The sequence below is a fragment of the Peromyscus leucopus genome, chromosome 9 (assembly GCF_004664715.2).
Source record: "Peromyscus leucopus breed LL Stock chromosome 9, UCI_PerLeu_2.1, whole genome shotgun sequence".
NCBI lineage: Eukaryota > Metazoa > Chordata > Mammalia > Rodentia > Cricetidae > Peromyscus > Peromyscus leucopus.
In genome coordinates, this window is record NC_051070.1 from 68,242,632 (window position 1) to 68,256,300 (window position 13,669).

General features: G+C 50.4%; 1 protein-coding gene and 1 pseudogene across 2 annotated transcripts; both read right to left on the reverse strand.

The window, feature by feature from the left end:
• Positions 1-254: 254 nt before the first annotated feature.
• Positions 255-9,790, reverse strand: Pck2 (phosphoenolpyruvate carboxykinase 2, mitochondrial). 2 transcript variants are annotated; one of them, XM_037208520.1, is made up of 11 exons: positions 9,525-9,790; positions 9,100-9,215; positions 7,110-7,355; positions 6,270-6,454; positions 5,981-6,184; positions 5,439-5,626; positions 4,959-5,121; positions 4,561-4,779; positions 2,317-2,454; positions 1,998-2,093; positions 1,331-1,793 (listed from the first exon to the last, which is right to left on the reverse strand). In XM_037208520.1, the coding sequence occupies exons 4-11, from the start codon at positions 6,325-6,327 to the stop codon at positions 1,339-1,341; spliced, it is 1,521 nt and encodes a 506-aa protein (XP_037064415.1). In that variant the 5' UTR covers positions 6,328-6,454; positions 7,110-7,355; positions 9,100-9,215; positions 9,525-9,790; the 3' UTR covers positions 1,331-1,338. The 2 variants fall into 2 exon arrangements, with proteins under 2 accessions (XP_028748034.1, XP_037064415.1); XM_028892201.2 differs by lacking the exon at positions 9,100-9,215 and having other exon boundaries at positions 255-1,793; positions 9,525-9,640.
• Positions 9,791-11,292: 1,502 nt separating this feature from the next.
• Positions 11,293-13,192, reverse strand: LOC119088444 (annotated as a pseudogene).
• Positions 13,193-13,669: the final 477 nt, after the last annotated feature.

The window sequence follows — 13,669 nt, forward strand, 5'->3', positions numbered from 1 at the left end:
CTTTTTTGTGGTCCACTCTGACCTTTAGTAAACCTTTCTTCCTTGACCAGTTTTCCAGAAGTTTCTTGGAGAACACTCAGCATTTCCTCACCCAGTTATTTCTTTTCAGGGATTGTCCAGGAATTCCATTTTGTTTGAAGGTTTTCCTCTTATTTTTATTACTTATTAGTATGTGAGAATTTCATGTGTATACAATGGTCTTTTGATCAAATCCACTTCCCCTTTCCTATTTTCCCCAGACCTTTTCCAACATGTTCCTCTCTAAACTTCAGGTCTTTTTTTTTTTTTTTTTTTTTTTTAAATACCCCCCTGCTTCCCCTATGCACAAAGATGTGGGGCCATTCACTGGATAATCTTTGGTTTGTGGTTTTTTTACTTTGTAGCCAGGGTCACTATGTGTACAGTTCTCTTGCCTTGGTGACTTGCCTTCAAGTGTTAGGATCTGAAGATGTGCTGTTATGCTCAGTCCGACTCTGAGTTTTGAGCTGTAAAATGGGACTTCCATAACGTTCTTGGAACAGTGCCTAGCATACAGATGGTGCTCTGAAGTGCCTTGTCTAGCTGGCCTTGGGGCACACTTGCCAGTAGGGAGAGAGAGGAGCTCTTTAGCTGCATAGTGAGTTTGAAACCAGCCTGGGCTTCATGAGACTTTGTCTCAAGTGAAAGAAAAAGTGTGGCTGCTGGTTCAAGTCCGGCGGGAGGAAGCCAGCACATCGATGCCAGAGCTGCCTTCACTGACTGGTCTCAAGCAAAGACTGTGTGGCTCCTGGTTTAAGTCCAGCGGGAGGAAACCAGTGTAAGAACCAGCAATGGAGAAGACGGGCTTCTGCATGTCTGTGTGGGACAGAGAACTAACCCTAACCACTGAGCAGCCTGTTGTGGCCTCCCTTTTTAAGATTGGTCTTTACTGTGTAGCCCTGGCGCCTGGCACTTGCTATCTAGACCAGGCAGGCTGGTCTCAAACTCTCCAGGGTGGAGCTGCCTCTAGCATTAAAGGCATGCATCACCAGACCAGGCTACATTCTTCAGAAGAATAATGCCTTCTAAAAGTTCTTACTATGTGGGCCAGCATCAAGACAAATGGGAAGTTGGGAACAACACAGATGTATAAAATAAATGCAACTCTCTTATCAGACAGCATGGGAGGAGGTCTGTGGCCTGGCCTCCCAACACTCAGACGTTTTAATGTCAAACTGTTCATGTTTTCTAAGAGCCTGGGAGTTCTCTACCCAGGTGGGGTGCTGCGTTCTTGCTAGCCTAGAGCCTCGGGTAACATTCTTTGCACGCGCCCCTAGAGCCTCAGGTCATATTCTTTGCACACGACCCTAGAGCCTCAGGTCACATTCTTCGCACACGCTCCTCCAGGGCCTCAAGCTCAGCCAACACCTCCTTGGGCAGATCCTGGTTGACCTGCTCTGTCAGGTAGCTCCTAACATCACGAACCTCCTGTTCCCAGAAGTCCTTGGGGATGGAGAACAGCTGCATGGTGTCTATTGCCTTGAGGCCACTGAGATCCAGGGCTCCTTCCTTTGGTACTAGCCCAATGGGAGTCTCCTGGGCACTGTCTTCTCCTTCTAACCGCCTGCAGATCCAGTCTAGCACACGAGCATTCTCCCCAAAACCTGGCCACAGGAAGCGGCCTGCCTCATCTCGCCGGAACCAGTTGACATGGAAGATGCGAGGCAGCCGGGCTCCTCTGTGTCCCTCCATGCTCAGCCAGTGTTGGAGGTAGTGTCCGAAGTTGTAGCCGAAAAAAGGCCGCATGGCAAAGGGATCGTGCATAATGATCTTTCCTAAGGCAGAAAGGGGGAGGGTAGGTAAGGAATCTTCCTTTCTGGGGAAGGGAAGGGGACCCCGTGTCCAGCTGGCAGAGGCTGGGTAAAAGATCACAGTTCTGAAATCTTCAGGGAAAGTGAAGAGAAGGGATGGGAGAAAGGGAGTCAAGGTGGGACCAGAGTGGGGGCCAGGACAGGGGACAATGGAGGGTGTGAATTCACCTTTGTGTTCGGCAGCTGCCGTGGACTCAGAGCGCATGGAGCTGCCTACAAACACCCCGTGACGCCAGCTGAAGGCCTCGTACACCAGCGGTACCCCTGGAACACCAATGAGCAGGTTTACAGGCAACCCCTTTCTTCCAGTTTCAGACCCACACCTCCTCCTGCACACTTTGCATTCATCAAGGGAGGAGACAGACAGCAGCAGCAGCTGGAGGTCCAGAGTGAGGGGTCCTGTGAGTTTTCAGTACGGGAAGGTTGGCGCTTGACTGCAGAGCTGGACCTTTTTACTACAAAGAAACAGAGCCCACATGCTGTTTACCTTTGGGCCTGCGGCCTCCAAAGACGATGGCATCAATAGGGACACCCTCTGGTGCTTCCCAGGCTGGGTCCATGATGGGACACTGGCGAGCCGGGACGCAAAAGCGTGAATTCGGATGTGCACAGGGTTCTGTGTCACCTGGCAGAGAACGCAAATGCCATCGTTTCCAAAGTCATGTCATTGTCAACATGGACATACGTGAGCACACACAGCGATACATTTTTTTTCCTCTTAGTTTTTCTTCCTTTCATGATGTTGAGGCTTAACCCGGGGTCCTAGGCAAGTCCTCTACCACTGAGGTCCATCTCCAGCCCTTGCAAGGTTTCCTTTGGTTTCCTCAGCTACTTACAACCTTGTGCGGTAAGGAAGAAGGAATCCAGGACATCTTCCCACAAAGATCAGGCTATTTATCAATCGATAATGGTGCTATGGATAATAGACAAGAGTGAGAGAGGAATTGGGATCTCACGGGGCACTTTGGGTCCTTGGCATTGACCAAGACCTAAGGAAGCAGAATTAGATATTGGCATGTAGTTACGATAATTTTCTTCCCAGAAACTTTATTTACAGGATTATTATTTCCCTAACTAATTTTCCCGAGCCTAAAGCAAAACCAAGAATGTCAGGTCAATGTCTTAAGCAACTGGCTTTTCATTAACAAACCGGGGAAGACAATCTCCTGAGCTATCAAAATGTAAACAGGAATGGCTTTTATTACACATCCATTTTCTTTTATTGTGATAGGGGTAGGTGTTGCCATGGCACGCATGTGGAAGTCCTAGGGAGCTAACGCAGGTCATCAGACCTCCGTGCTAAGCATTTCAACACGCCGAATCATCCTACTAGCCCAGTGATGGATTTTAAAGCTAGCGTTACTTTGGTTATTCCTGTGGGCCTGCCCAGACCCCGACGGAGTGGTAGGTCGGGGCATGAACTCAGTCAGGGACATAACCTGAGGAGCCCAGAGCACCTGGCACCTTCCGGTGTATTGGAGAGAAGCTAGGAACCAAGTCAGTGGCCCATGGGTGAGCACCGCTGGGGGACCATACAGGCCCAGTGCTTTCTCCATTGGGGGATGATGGCCAGGCTGCAAGTAGGGGTGAGGGAGCCATGGGTCAACAAGTCTGTCCCTGCCACCTCCCGGCCTAGGCCCCTAGTTCAGGGTGTTTATGGTTCTGGGAACTAAAGACGGGCATGTGACTCTCCAGTTATATCAGTGAATTCAGAGTTGATGAAAGGGTTGGGAAACTGGCCTGTAGGGAAGATTATTGTTTTTGGATTTCTCAGGTGGGCAGGGAGACTGAGGGGGCCTTAATGATGGTGTTAGAGAAAATAAAGGCTGGTCTTGTTTGGAGGCTGACTGCTAGGCCGTCTGGAAGGCTCACGTTCGGCCTTCAGTGACCACAAGCCCTTCCTCTGCTGTGCCCTCTCTTCCTGTAACTGCAGAAGGCAGTAAAAGCGATGGGTGGGAGTGCAAGGTGTGGGGAGGGATGGGTCTCTGAGGCATCGCAGCAAGGACAGGGTCAGGAAGTCAGCCTCCAAGAAGGTGTCAAGTGTTAGCCTGAGTTCATGTAGAGGATTACAGCGAAGGATGGAAGGGTAGGGTAACTTCAGACACTGGTAGAAGCAGGGGAACGCAGGAGCCAAGTGGCAAAGGAGACAGGCTTCCGTCTCTCCAAATAGGTCACATGTTACCGGCCCAATTCCTTCTCTAACAGTTTTCCAAATAGTTCTTCCCCCACAATCCCAGCTTATATTTACTATTGACAAATGCTATGTATTTGATAGTATGTTAAACTCCTTTTATGTACTACTTAATCCTCCCATAATCTTAACAGGTAAGTACTATGATAAAACCCATTCAGTTGGTGGGAAAAACTGTTGAAAACTTGAGGGAAGTTAAGTAATTACCCAGATCTCCAAACAATGATTAATGGACCAGAGACACAAACTGAGATCTTGCCTGGTATTGGAAACTACAAAAGGCTATGGTTGTAGAGGGTTTTCATGATTAAAGTTGCTATGGCTGGAGACTGGCTGCTTTTGCAAAGGACACAGGTTCGATTCCCAACACCTACATGGTGGCTCATAACCTTCTGTAATTCCAGTTCCAGGGGATCTGCTGCCCTGTTCACTGCATGCATATGATGTAAGGCACTTGTAGGCAAAATGCACACCCACATTTAAAAAAAAAAAAAGTGCCGAGCCCTGGGGCCTCTGTCACAATTTCCTCGCCCCACATACCAGGTTTCCAGGGCTTTCCCAGCCAGGAGGTTACGGTGACCCCAGGTGGAAGAGGCTGGTCAATGCCTTCCCAGTACACACCGCCATCGCTGGTCTCGGCCACATTGGTGAAAAGAGTGTTACTCTGGATTGTGGCCATGGCATTGGGATTGGTGGTAGCAGAGGTGCCGGGGGCCACCCCAAAGAAGCCGTTCTCAGGGTTGATGGCCCGGAGCTGACCTGCCAAAAGTGGAAGAAAGGAAAGGCCCTTAGGAAGAGCTGAGCTGTGAGGCTGAAGGAGGTCCTACTCTATCCCCTTTTTTGGGACCGCAGATCTGATAGAGAAAGGCTTTGTTTCTGGGGTTGCTGGGCTCACTGAAGTATGGGACCGTGCTGGCTGTTAGGAAAAGGGCCCTCACCTTCACTGTCAAACCTCATCCAGGCGATGTCGTCCCCCACACACTCGACTTTCCAGCCCGGCAAGGCAGGCTGCATCATAGCCAGATTGGTTTTGCCACAGGCACTGGGGAAGGCGGCCGCCACATAGCGCTTTTTCCCTGCAGGGTTGGTGATCCCCAAAATCTGTGTCGGAGACAAAGAGGACAGAATGAAGTCACCAAAAGTCAGGGTGTAGTCTGCGTGGATAAGGACAGCAGGCGGGGAAGGGGGTAGGGAGCGGGGAACGGACACTAATGTTTATTCACTAAGCGGGTGTCCCGCCCTTCTCTAGGGCAAGGGTAGCAGTGTTCAGCAGCCTGGAGCTAACACTTCAGGCTTTCAGGCTCACCGTCCTGGCACCCGGCAGGAAGGAGCAAGGCCGAGGCAGACTGCCAAGGCTTCCCCAACCACCGCCACCCCGCCCCTGTCCACAGCTGCTCAGTTCCTCACCAGGCCCTCACCAGCATGTGCTCTGCCAGCCAGCCCTCATCCCTGGCCAGGCGAGAGGCGATGCGCAGGGCAAAGCACTTCTTGCCCAGCAAGGAGTTACCACCATAGCCGCTGCCGAAGGAGACGATCTCCCGCTGGTCTGGCACGTGGCCAATCAGGGTTTTTTCCGGATTGCATGGCCACTGGCTCACAGGATCCCCTGGAGACAATGGGGTCATAGTGCTGCTGGTAGTGGCATCAGAAACCAGGGTGTCAGGGACTGGAGGGATCAAGGATTGACCCAAAAGACACTTGGAAGCACGGGCAGTGTCCAGGGGTAGCTAAGCCCCCTTTTCCAGGACCCATCAACTCTGTGCCTCTATCAGACATGGAGACGGACTTCTGAATCCTGTGTAAACTGTTCTGCAAACAGTGTTACCAGTCCAGAATGCTTCCCTGGGCCTTGGGGAGTAATCATTCACATCCACAATTTCTCTGTGGATGGGTAAGATTGGGGCTCCCTCTGAGTGCAAGAAGATCTCAGTGTCCTACTCTAGATAGGGTAGGTACTCACCATGCCCAGTCAGGGGCTGACCCACTGAATGCAGACACTTGATGAAGTCACCATCTCCCAGGGCCTGAAGTACAGGTGTTCCCAGGCGGGTCATAATACGCATGCTTGCCACCACATAAGCTGAGTCAGTGAGCTGTACTCCAATGCGGGACAGTGGGGAGCCCACAGGACCCATGCTGAATGGAAGCACATACATGGTACGGCCTATGGAGGAAGGTGCCACTTGGATGAGGGGTTCCAAACCCAGCCATAGCTCCAGTACCCCGCTTCTGCGTCCCTGACTTGTTACCCTGCATGCATCCTGGGAATCTCTCGTCCACAGCTCGCTGGAACTCATCCGGCGACATCCAGTTGCCCAGCTGCCCACGGGCCCCACCAGCCAGGAGGGGCACTGTGTCCCGCTGCGAAGGAGTGACAATCACCGTCTTGCTCTCTACCCGTGCCACATCCTTGGGATCTGTGCGAGCCAGCCAGCTGGGGGAGAGAGAGGGTTGCCAGGAAATGGTTTCTAATAGATTTCGTTTATCTTCAGACTCACTTTGTTTTGGTTATGGTGTTTTTTTTTTTTTTTTTCCAAGACAGGGTCTCACCATGTAGCTCTACCAGTCCCGGAGCTCACTATATAGACCAGGCTGGCCTCGAACTCACAGAGATCCGCCTGCCTCTGCCTCCCGAGTGCTGGGATTAAAGGTGTGCGCCACCATCGCCTGGCGAAACTCACTTTTTGAGTCCAACTTTGGTTCCAGGTCTGTTTGCCTTATGTTTTCTTAGCCAACTACATTTTAGTTCCTTTAGGCTTTGTCTCGTTAAGAGGTGGTTTCCTCAAGGCCCAGCCTTGGAGCCTCTACCCCTGCTAGAGGTATGTTTCATGAAGTGTTAAATCAAGTGTGTGTGTTTGGGGGCAGTCGGTCCTTTCACCCCAAAAGCAAGAGCTCCCGTTTGTAAACTTGTATCAACTTTTTCATTTAATGTGAAAGCATTCACTTCCTAGCCCACTTCCCCTCAAGAAGCTCCCATTCTGGCTCATTCCACTGATATTGTCTAGAAATATCTTTGTCTTGGTGAACCCAAAGAGACCTCAGCCTAAGTAGCAGCCTTTGTTTTAGGGGCAGCTAGTTTCAAGGCTTACCAGTTCTTATACTTGGGGAGCTTCCGGATGAGACCCTGCTGTTCCAGCAGGGCCAGGGTGGCAGTGTTCTCAGCCTCAGTGCCATCACAGATGTGGATGCCCTCTGGTTGGCACAGACGGGCACTGCGCTCCACAAAGTCCCGAACTCCAGCTGGCAGCTGGCCCAGATCTCCACTGAGCACACGCAGGGTCTGGATGCTACGGCATGGTGACCAGCACCAGGGCCTCAGCCCATGCCAGCTAAGCCTGTAAGAGTCAAAACAGAGAGGCAACCATCCGGTGACTATCATGGGAGACAGGTTTTGGGGGATGGAGAACAGGAAGCTTGGGCTCTGGAAGGCACTAATAAAGCATATTGCAGGCACCAGGACAACCGGGTTACATACGGTTGGTATGTGGAATGAGCTCAGACTACCTGCATCTGTGGCCTTTATGAGGTATGTGTCTCCTGGCCAGGAAAGAGGTGGTCAAATAAACATAAAAGCACACACCTGGCTGTAGAAGCATGCATGCTGATACTGCACGGGTGGTCCATGCCCTGTTTTACTACGTCTGCTGTAGAAAAAGCAGGTGCCTCGTGGCCCGAGCGTCAAGGAACTGCCCAGATGAGAGCTTCCTAAGGCTATTTTAAAAATCCTCACCAGTGTTCTTTTCAGTCACAGTTTTTGTGTTAAAATGTCAGTTATTTTTATCTTTTCCTTGGTGTAAATGTCTCGACAAAGGGTAGTTTTTAGAGCCCTCTTCCAATGCCTGGTTTTCAGATTAGGATTCTTGCATAAAGACAGTTGATGTTGAGGGTTCAGATAGTGCATTTGTTCACCTGGGTCAACAATGATTGGCTAATTAAGTTTTTGTTATTTTATTTTGGTTTTTTTGAGATAAGGTTTCTCTGTGTAACAGCCCTGGAACTCACTTTGTAGCCCAGGCTGGCCTTGAACTCACAGAGATCCGCCTGCCTCTGCTTCCCAAGTGCTGGGATCAAAGGTGTGCGCCACCGCTGCCCAGCTTAGTTAAGTATTTTTTAACGTTAAGTGAAAGGCTGATAAGAATAACGAATGTCACTGCCAGGGGTCCTTGCCTAGATTTTCAGAAGGGCAGGGTTTCTGTATTGTTTGTTCTGTTATGCTCCTGGAAGATAGTAGGGTCTGTTGTGATTGGTCTGGACCCAAGATAGCAAAGGCCAAGAGGTAGTTTCCCTCCTCATATGCAAGGCCTCACCTGCCAGAAACCCACAGTAGACCTCGATGACTTGAGCCTGTGCACTCCTTGGCTCGTCTGAGAGGCCGAATGCCTACAGAACTTTAGTGGTTGGTGGTAGGTCAGAACACGAGAGGACAGGAAACTCAGACCACAGGCTATATGCCTGGGAAGGAAGAATATGGAGCTCTTGGATGTGGGTGGCGTTTGGGCCTGGGTGGCGTGTTTTCCAGACGACAGGAAGGGCAGCATGCTTCGTGTGGCCCTAGGGGGTTGGGGGCCCAGCAAAGCAGGGCTCCTTGTACCTTTTTCTGTCCAGGAATGTTTCCCTGAGAAATTAATTTTAAAAGCACAGCCCTGAAAGCTGCTCTCCCTTGAAACCTGTCTCCCGTTGTCTTATATGAAGCACGGCTTCCTCCAGTGCCACCCCCATCCTCCTGCGAGCCTCTCAGAGGGAGGTCTCACTATCCTTCACAGACCACTCCATAAACTGGCCAAGTAAAATCTGCGTGGGAGAGATAAGGAGTCGCTTTAGGCTCGGTGTCAAAGACCCTGGAGAAGGGGACACACAGAGGAGAGACCCGCTTGTATGGCCGGAGGGCAACCAGCCAGGGCAAGCCTGGGGCCCAGGACCTGCTAGGGGAAGAAGTCAGCCAAGTTAAAAAGAAGGCAATTTGCCCCCCTTCTCCCATCTTCCTTTCTTCCCTCCCTTCCTCCCCAGTCCCCAGGTCCCCGAGGCTCCACTAGGCTTCCTGCCAGGTTCCATTCTCGGGAGGCAGCGAATGATGTTTACCTTCTACCTTCTTTCGGGAGCTTTGAGCTTGGGCTCCCTAAGGCTCAACACAAGCCCTTTGGCCTCAGGGCCTTACCGCTCCTCACAGCATTGAGGGGTGGACTGGGAGCCCCAGTCTGAAAGAATTACATCTGGTAAGTAAAAGATTTGCAGAGACAGGGCTCGGGAAGGCAAAGGGGAAGGGGGGGGGGAGGTTGAGAGCGGCAGACAGAAGACAGCACAAGCCGGGAGGGAGGGAGGGGTAGGAGAGCAGAGGCTGGGAGAGCTCGCGTGGCTGGAGATAGGGGGTGGGGTGGGGGACGCATCCCCGTGAGACCCAGGCTGGTCAACAGCCGCCCTGCCAGCTCTCTTCCTAGGATGAGAAACAAGCGGAGGCAGCTCCGATGGAGGAGCACGGAGTGGGCCCCGGGCTATGGGTCACTCACCGCAGGCTGGGGAGGTACATAGCTGCCATGGCACCTGGGCTGGCGCTGCGGGGTGGCCACAGGAACCAGCGCAGTCGGGGGAGACAAGGAAGGCGGGGAAGGAAGGAGCGTGGCAAAGCCAGAGGGAGCTTGAGGTTGGGCGGGAGGCGCTTAAAAAGGAGGCGGGCAGGCGCCGGGGCGGAACCTAGCTGGTTCTCTCGCCCATCTGTGGGCCCGCTCACTGGCCAGGGCTCCGGGCACCAGCTCGGTGAAGCTTCCGCCCCACAGTCATCATTCCCGCAAGCCTGCTCTCCTCATTGGAGGCTCGAGTTCACCTTGGACCCGCCCACTCCGAGGCCCCGCCCCACGACCCGCCACGCTGCAGGGCTACTGATGTAACTTTGAAGGCTGTTGCTCCTTAGAGATAGCAAGCAAGACACATCGAATGTCAAAACAAGCTAAGAATGAAGGATGAGACCAGGAGCGGGAGCCCAGAATAACTAGATGTCTAAAACCTCGGGGACTGGCTTTGCCTTTCTAGAGCACTCCTAGCATTAGGCTTTTTTTTTTTTTTTTTTTTTTTTTTTGCAGGGGCCCAAAGCTAAGTTTTCCTTAGTCCTCAAATAAAAACGAAAACAAACAATTGTCCTTGTCTTGCTTTTTTTTTTTTTTTTTGAGACAGGATTTCTCTGTGTAGTTTTGGTGCCTGTCCTGGATCTTGCTCTATAGATCAGGGTGACCGCGAACTCATAGAGATCCATCTGGCTCTGCCTCCGCTGGGATTAAAGGCATGCGCCAGCGCCCAGCTTGTCTTGCTTTTTATCAAGGAAGTTTTCTCTAGCACCATGGGTGGGATCTTTCAGGTCCAGGGACATTTCTTTGGTCCTCCCCTCCCCCAATCCTAAGAAACATATCTATCTGCCCTCATCTTGCCACTATCATAAAGTCCTTGAGTAATTTCTTAACTTGACATTCCATCTTGAGACCCTGGGTATCTACAATCCAAATGCTGAAGCACTTGAAACTCAACACTTCTAAGGTGACCAGCTGCACAGAATCCTCTTTCTGGTAACAGCGCTTTGGCTCTCCTTTGGCGACCCATCAGGTCACGTGGATCTGCCCTCGCTTCTCTTAGGGCCAATGTGTGTGGCCCACCCTCCGACCAGAGCAATCCGGATGCTCAGAGATGGGGACATGAGATCCCTGTCTGAGACTTTTTCTGTAAACTTTGGAAATGAGGTCATTTTCTGCTGGATTGCTGAGTTGGGAGAATATAAACTGGGTTCTGTTGGATGTCAGCTGGTACCGCAAAGCCTGCCTGAGACAGAAGCAGGGATGGGAGATAAAGATCAGTCGATTTTCCCTAACCCCCACAGTGGACTTTACTGAGATAGCCTAAAGGCTTCTTTAAAAAAAAAAAAAGATTTATTTACTTATTAATAAATAAATATTTATTTATTTTACTTATGTATATTTGGGTTTTATATATGTCTATGTGAGGATACCAGGTCCCCTGGAACTGGAGTTACAGACAGTTGTGTGCTGTCATGTGAGTGCTGGGAATTGAACCCGGATCCTTTGGAAGAGCAGCCAGTGCTCTTAACTGCTGAGCCATCTCTCCAGCCCTGTTAAATCCTTCTTAAGTCCCCACTTCTTCTGAGGTTCTGGGATGGGAACTGAGGGTAGATGCTCTGTGTGCAGGGGACTGAGTTGAGGCAGGGTCTCCTCAGCAGCTGAAGGGTTCTCTCTTCCTATCCTGTTCATGCTGGGGCAGGTGGTCCAGAGTTTCTTACTCCTTAGAGGCCATGTGGACCATGAGGTCCACCACTCTGTTGCTGTAGCCAAATTCCTTGTCATACCTGGACATGACCTTGACAAAGTGGTTGTTGCGAACAATGCTGGACCCACTATCAAACATAGAACGGATGTTGCTGTTAGAGTCTCAGGAAACAGCCTTGTCCCCAGATAAGCCCAGGATGCCCTTTAGGGGGCCCTCCAATGCCTGCTTTACCACCTTCTTATTTCTTATTTATATCTACCTATTTATTTACTTATTCCTGAGTCAGGGTTTCTCTATGTAGTCCTGGAACTCACTATGTAGACCAAGCTAGCCTTGAATGCATGGAGATCCAACTGCTTCTGCCTCCCTAGTGCTGGGATTAGCTTTTTTTTTGAGACAGGGTTTCTCTGTGTATAGCTTTCTGCCTTTCCTGGAACTCACACTGTAGCCCAGGCTGGCTTCGAACTCACAGAGATCAGCCTGGCTCTGCCTCCCTAGTGCTGGGATTAAAGGTGTGCGCCACCACCACTTGGCCACCACCTTCTTGGTGTTTCCTAAATGGCAGTTTTCTCCAGGCAGCAGGTCAGATCCAGGACAAACAGGGGGAGTAGGAACACAGAGGACATGTTAATGAGCTCCCTGTTTAACTCTGGGATGATCTTTGTCCACAGCTTTGGCAGCATCAGAAACGCAGGAATGGGGCTGGAGAGATGGCTCAGTGGTTAAGAGCACTGGCTGCTCTTCCAGAGGTCCTGAGTTCAATTCCCAACAACCACATGGTGGCTCACAACCACCTGTAATGAGACCTGGTGCTCTCTTCTGGCCTGCAAGGACGCATGCAGGGAGAACACTGTATACATAATAAACAAATAAATCTTTAAAAAAAAAAGAAAGAAAGAAAGAAAGAAAGAAACGCAGGAATGATGTATTGGGCAGCCTCATGGCCATTACACCATGATTTCCCAGGGGTGGGGAGCAGCCAAGGTCTTCTGGGTGACAGTCACAGCATGGACTGTGGTCCTAAGTCCCTTGATGACACTGAACTGTTTTCATGGATGACCTTGGCTTGGGCCTGGAGGTTGCCGAGCAGTCTGTGGTACACGAGGCGTTGCTGACAAACTTGAGTTGTTGTGCCTCTCATGGTTCACACCCATCCCAAGAGGAATTAGCACAAAGGGCAGAGATGATGACCCTTGTGGCTCTATCCTCAAGTGGGCCACACCCTTCTTCCCGACGGTGAAGACACCAGTAGACCCCACCGCATACTTGGCACCAGCATCCACCCATTTGATGTTGGCGGGATCTAACTCCTGCAAGATTAAAGACAAATTTCCCATTCTCATCCTGGACGGGACCATGGAACTTGCCATGGGTATAATCATACTGGGACATGAAGACCACACACAGTTGAGGACAATGAAGGGGTCACTGATGTCATCAATACCTACTCTGCTGGAGTTGAAGGCAGTCTTGGTGACTAGGCCCTAGTACAGCCAAATCCATTCTTTATACCCTTTACTATCACATCTCAGGCATCAGGCTAGCACTTCATGGAGGAGATGTGGCTGTTTCTTTCCTTCTTTCTCTCTCTCTCTCTCTCTCTCTCTCTCTCTCTCTCTCTCTCTTTCTCTTTCTACCGATGTGTGGCTGTTTCTAGGTGGAGCAGAAAGCTGATGTTCTTGTGACAAGAATGAATACATTTGTTCTCTAACTTAAGGTAATTTTAAGTGGATTCTGCCAGTTTCATTAAAAATAATCTTGATTTTTTTTTTTTTTGACTCCTCAAAGTTTTGTGCTGGGGTATAGTGGCCTCTAATGGTGGTCTGTAGCTGGTCCTCAGTGCTTCCCATTCAGGCTTTAATCTGCATTTAATTTCATGTATGTAGACTTTTACCACTCCCACCCCCATGCCCCGCCCCATAGTCCCTGCATCAAAACCCTGTTCATGACTCTGAGACACCACCTTACACCTGTCAGAATGGCTACGATCAAAAACACCAATGACAGTCAATGTTGGAGAGGATGTGGAGCAAAGGGAACACTCCTCCACTGTTGGTGGGAATGTAAATGTGTACAACCACTGTGGAAATCAGTATGGCGATTTCTCAGAAAATTAGGAATCGAACTGCCTCAAGACCCAGCCATCCCACTCTTGGGCATATACCCAAGGAATGCTGATTCATACCATAAAGATACATGCTCAGCTATGTTCATAGCAGCACTATTTGTAATAGCCAGAACCTGGAAACAACCTAGATGCCCATCAACGGAAGAATGGATGAAAAAAATGTGGTACATATACACAATGGAGTACTACTCAGCAGAGAAAAACAATGAAAGCATGAAATTTGCAGGCAAATGGATGGAACTAGAAAAAATCATCCTG

What these genes read in the sequence shown, in the direction of transcription:
- Pck2 (XM_028892201.2), bottom strand. Translation starts at nt 9,553, where the DNA reads ATGGCAGCTATGTACCTCCCCAGCCTGCG. An exon ending in ATTCCCAGGATGCATGCAGG is followed by an intron (nt 6,185 to 6,269) that starts GTAACAAGTCAG and finishes CTTCCTCCATAG; the next exon opens with GCCGTACCATGTATGTGCTT. An exon ending in GGGAAAGCCCTGGAAACCTG is followed by an intron (nt 2,455 to 4,560) that starts GTATGTGGGGCG and finishes GTTCTCTGCCAG; the next exon opens with GTGACACAGAACCCTGTGCA.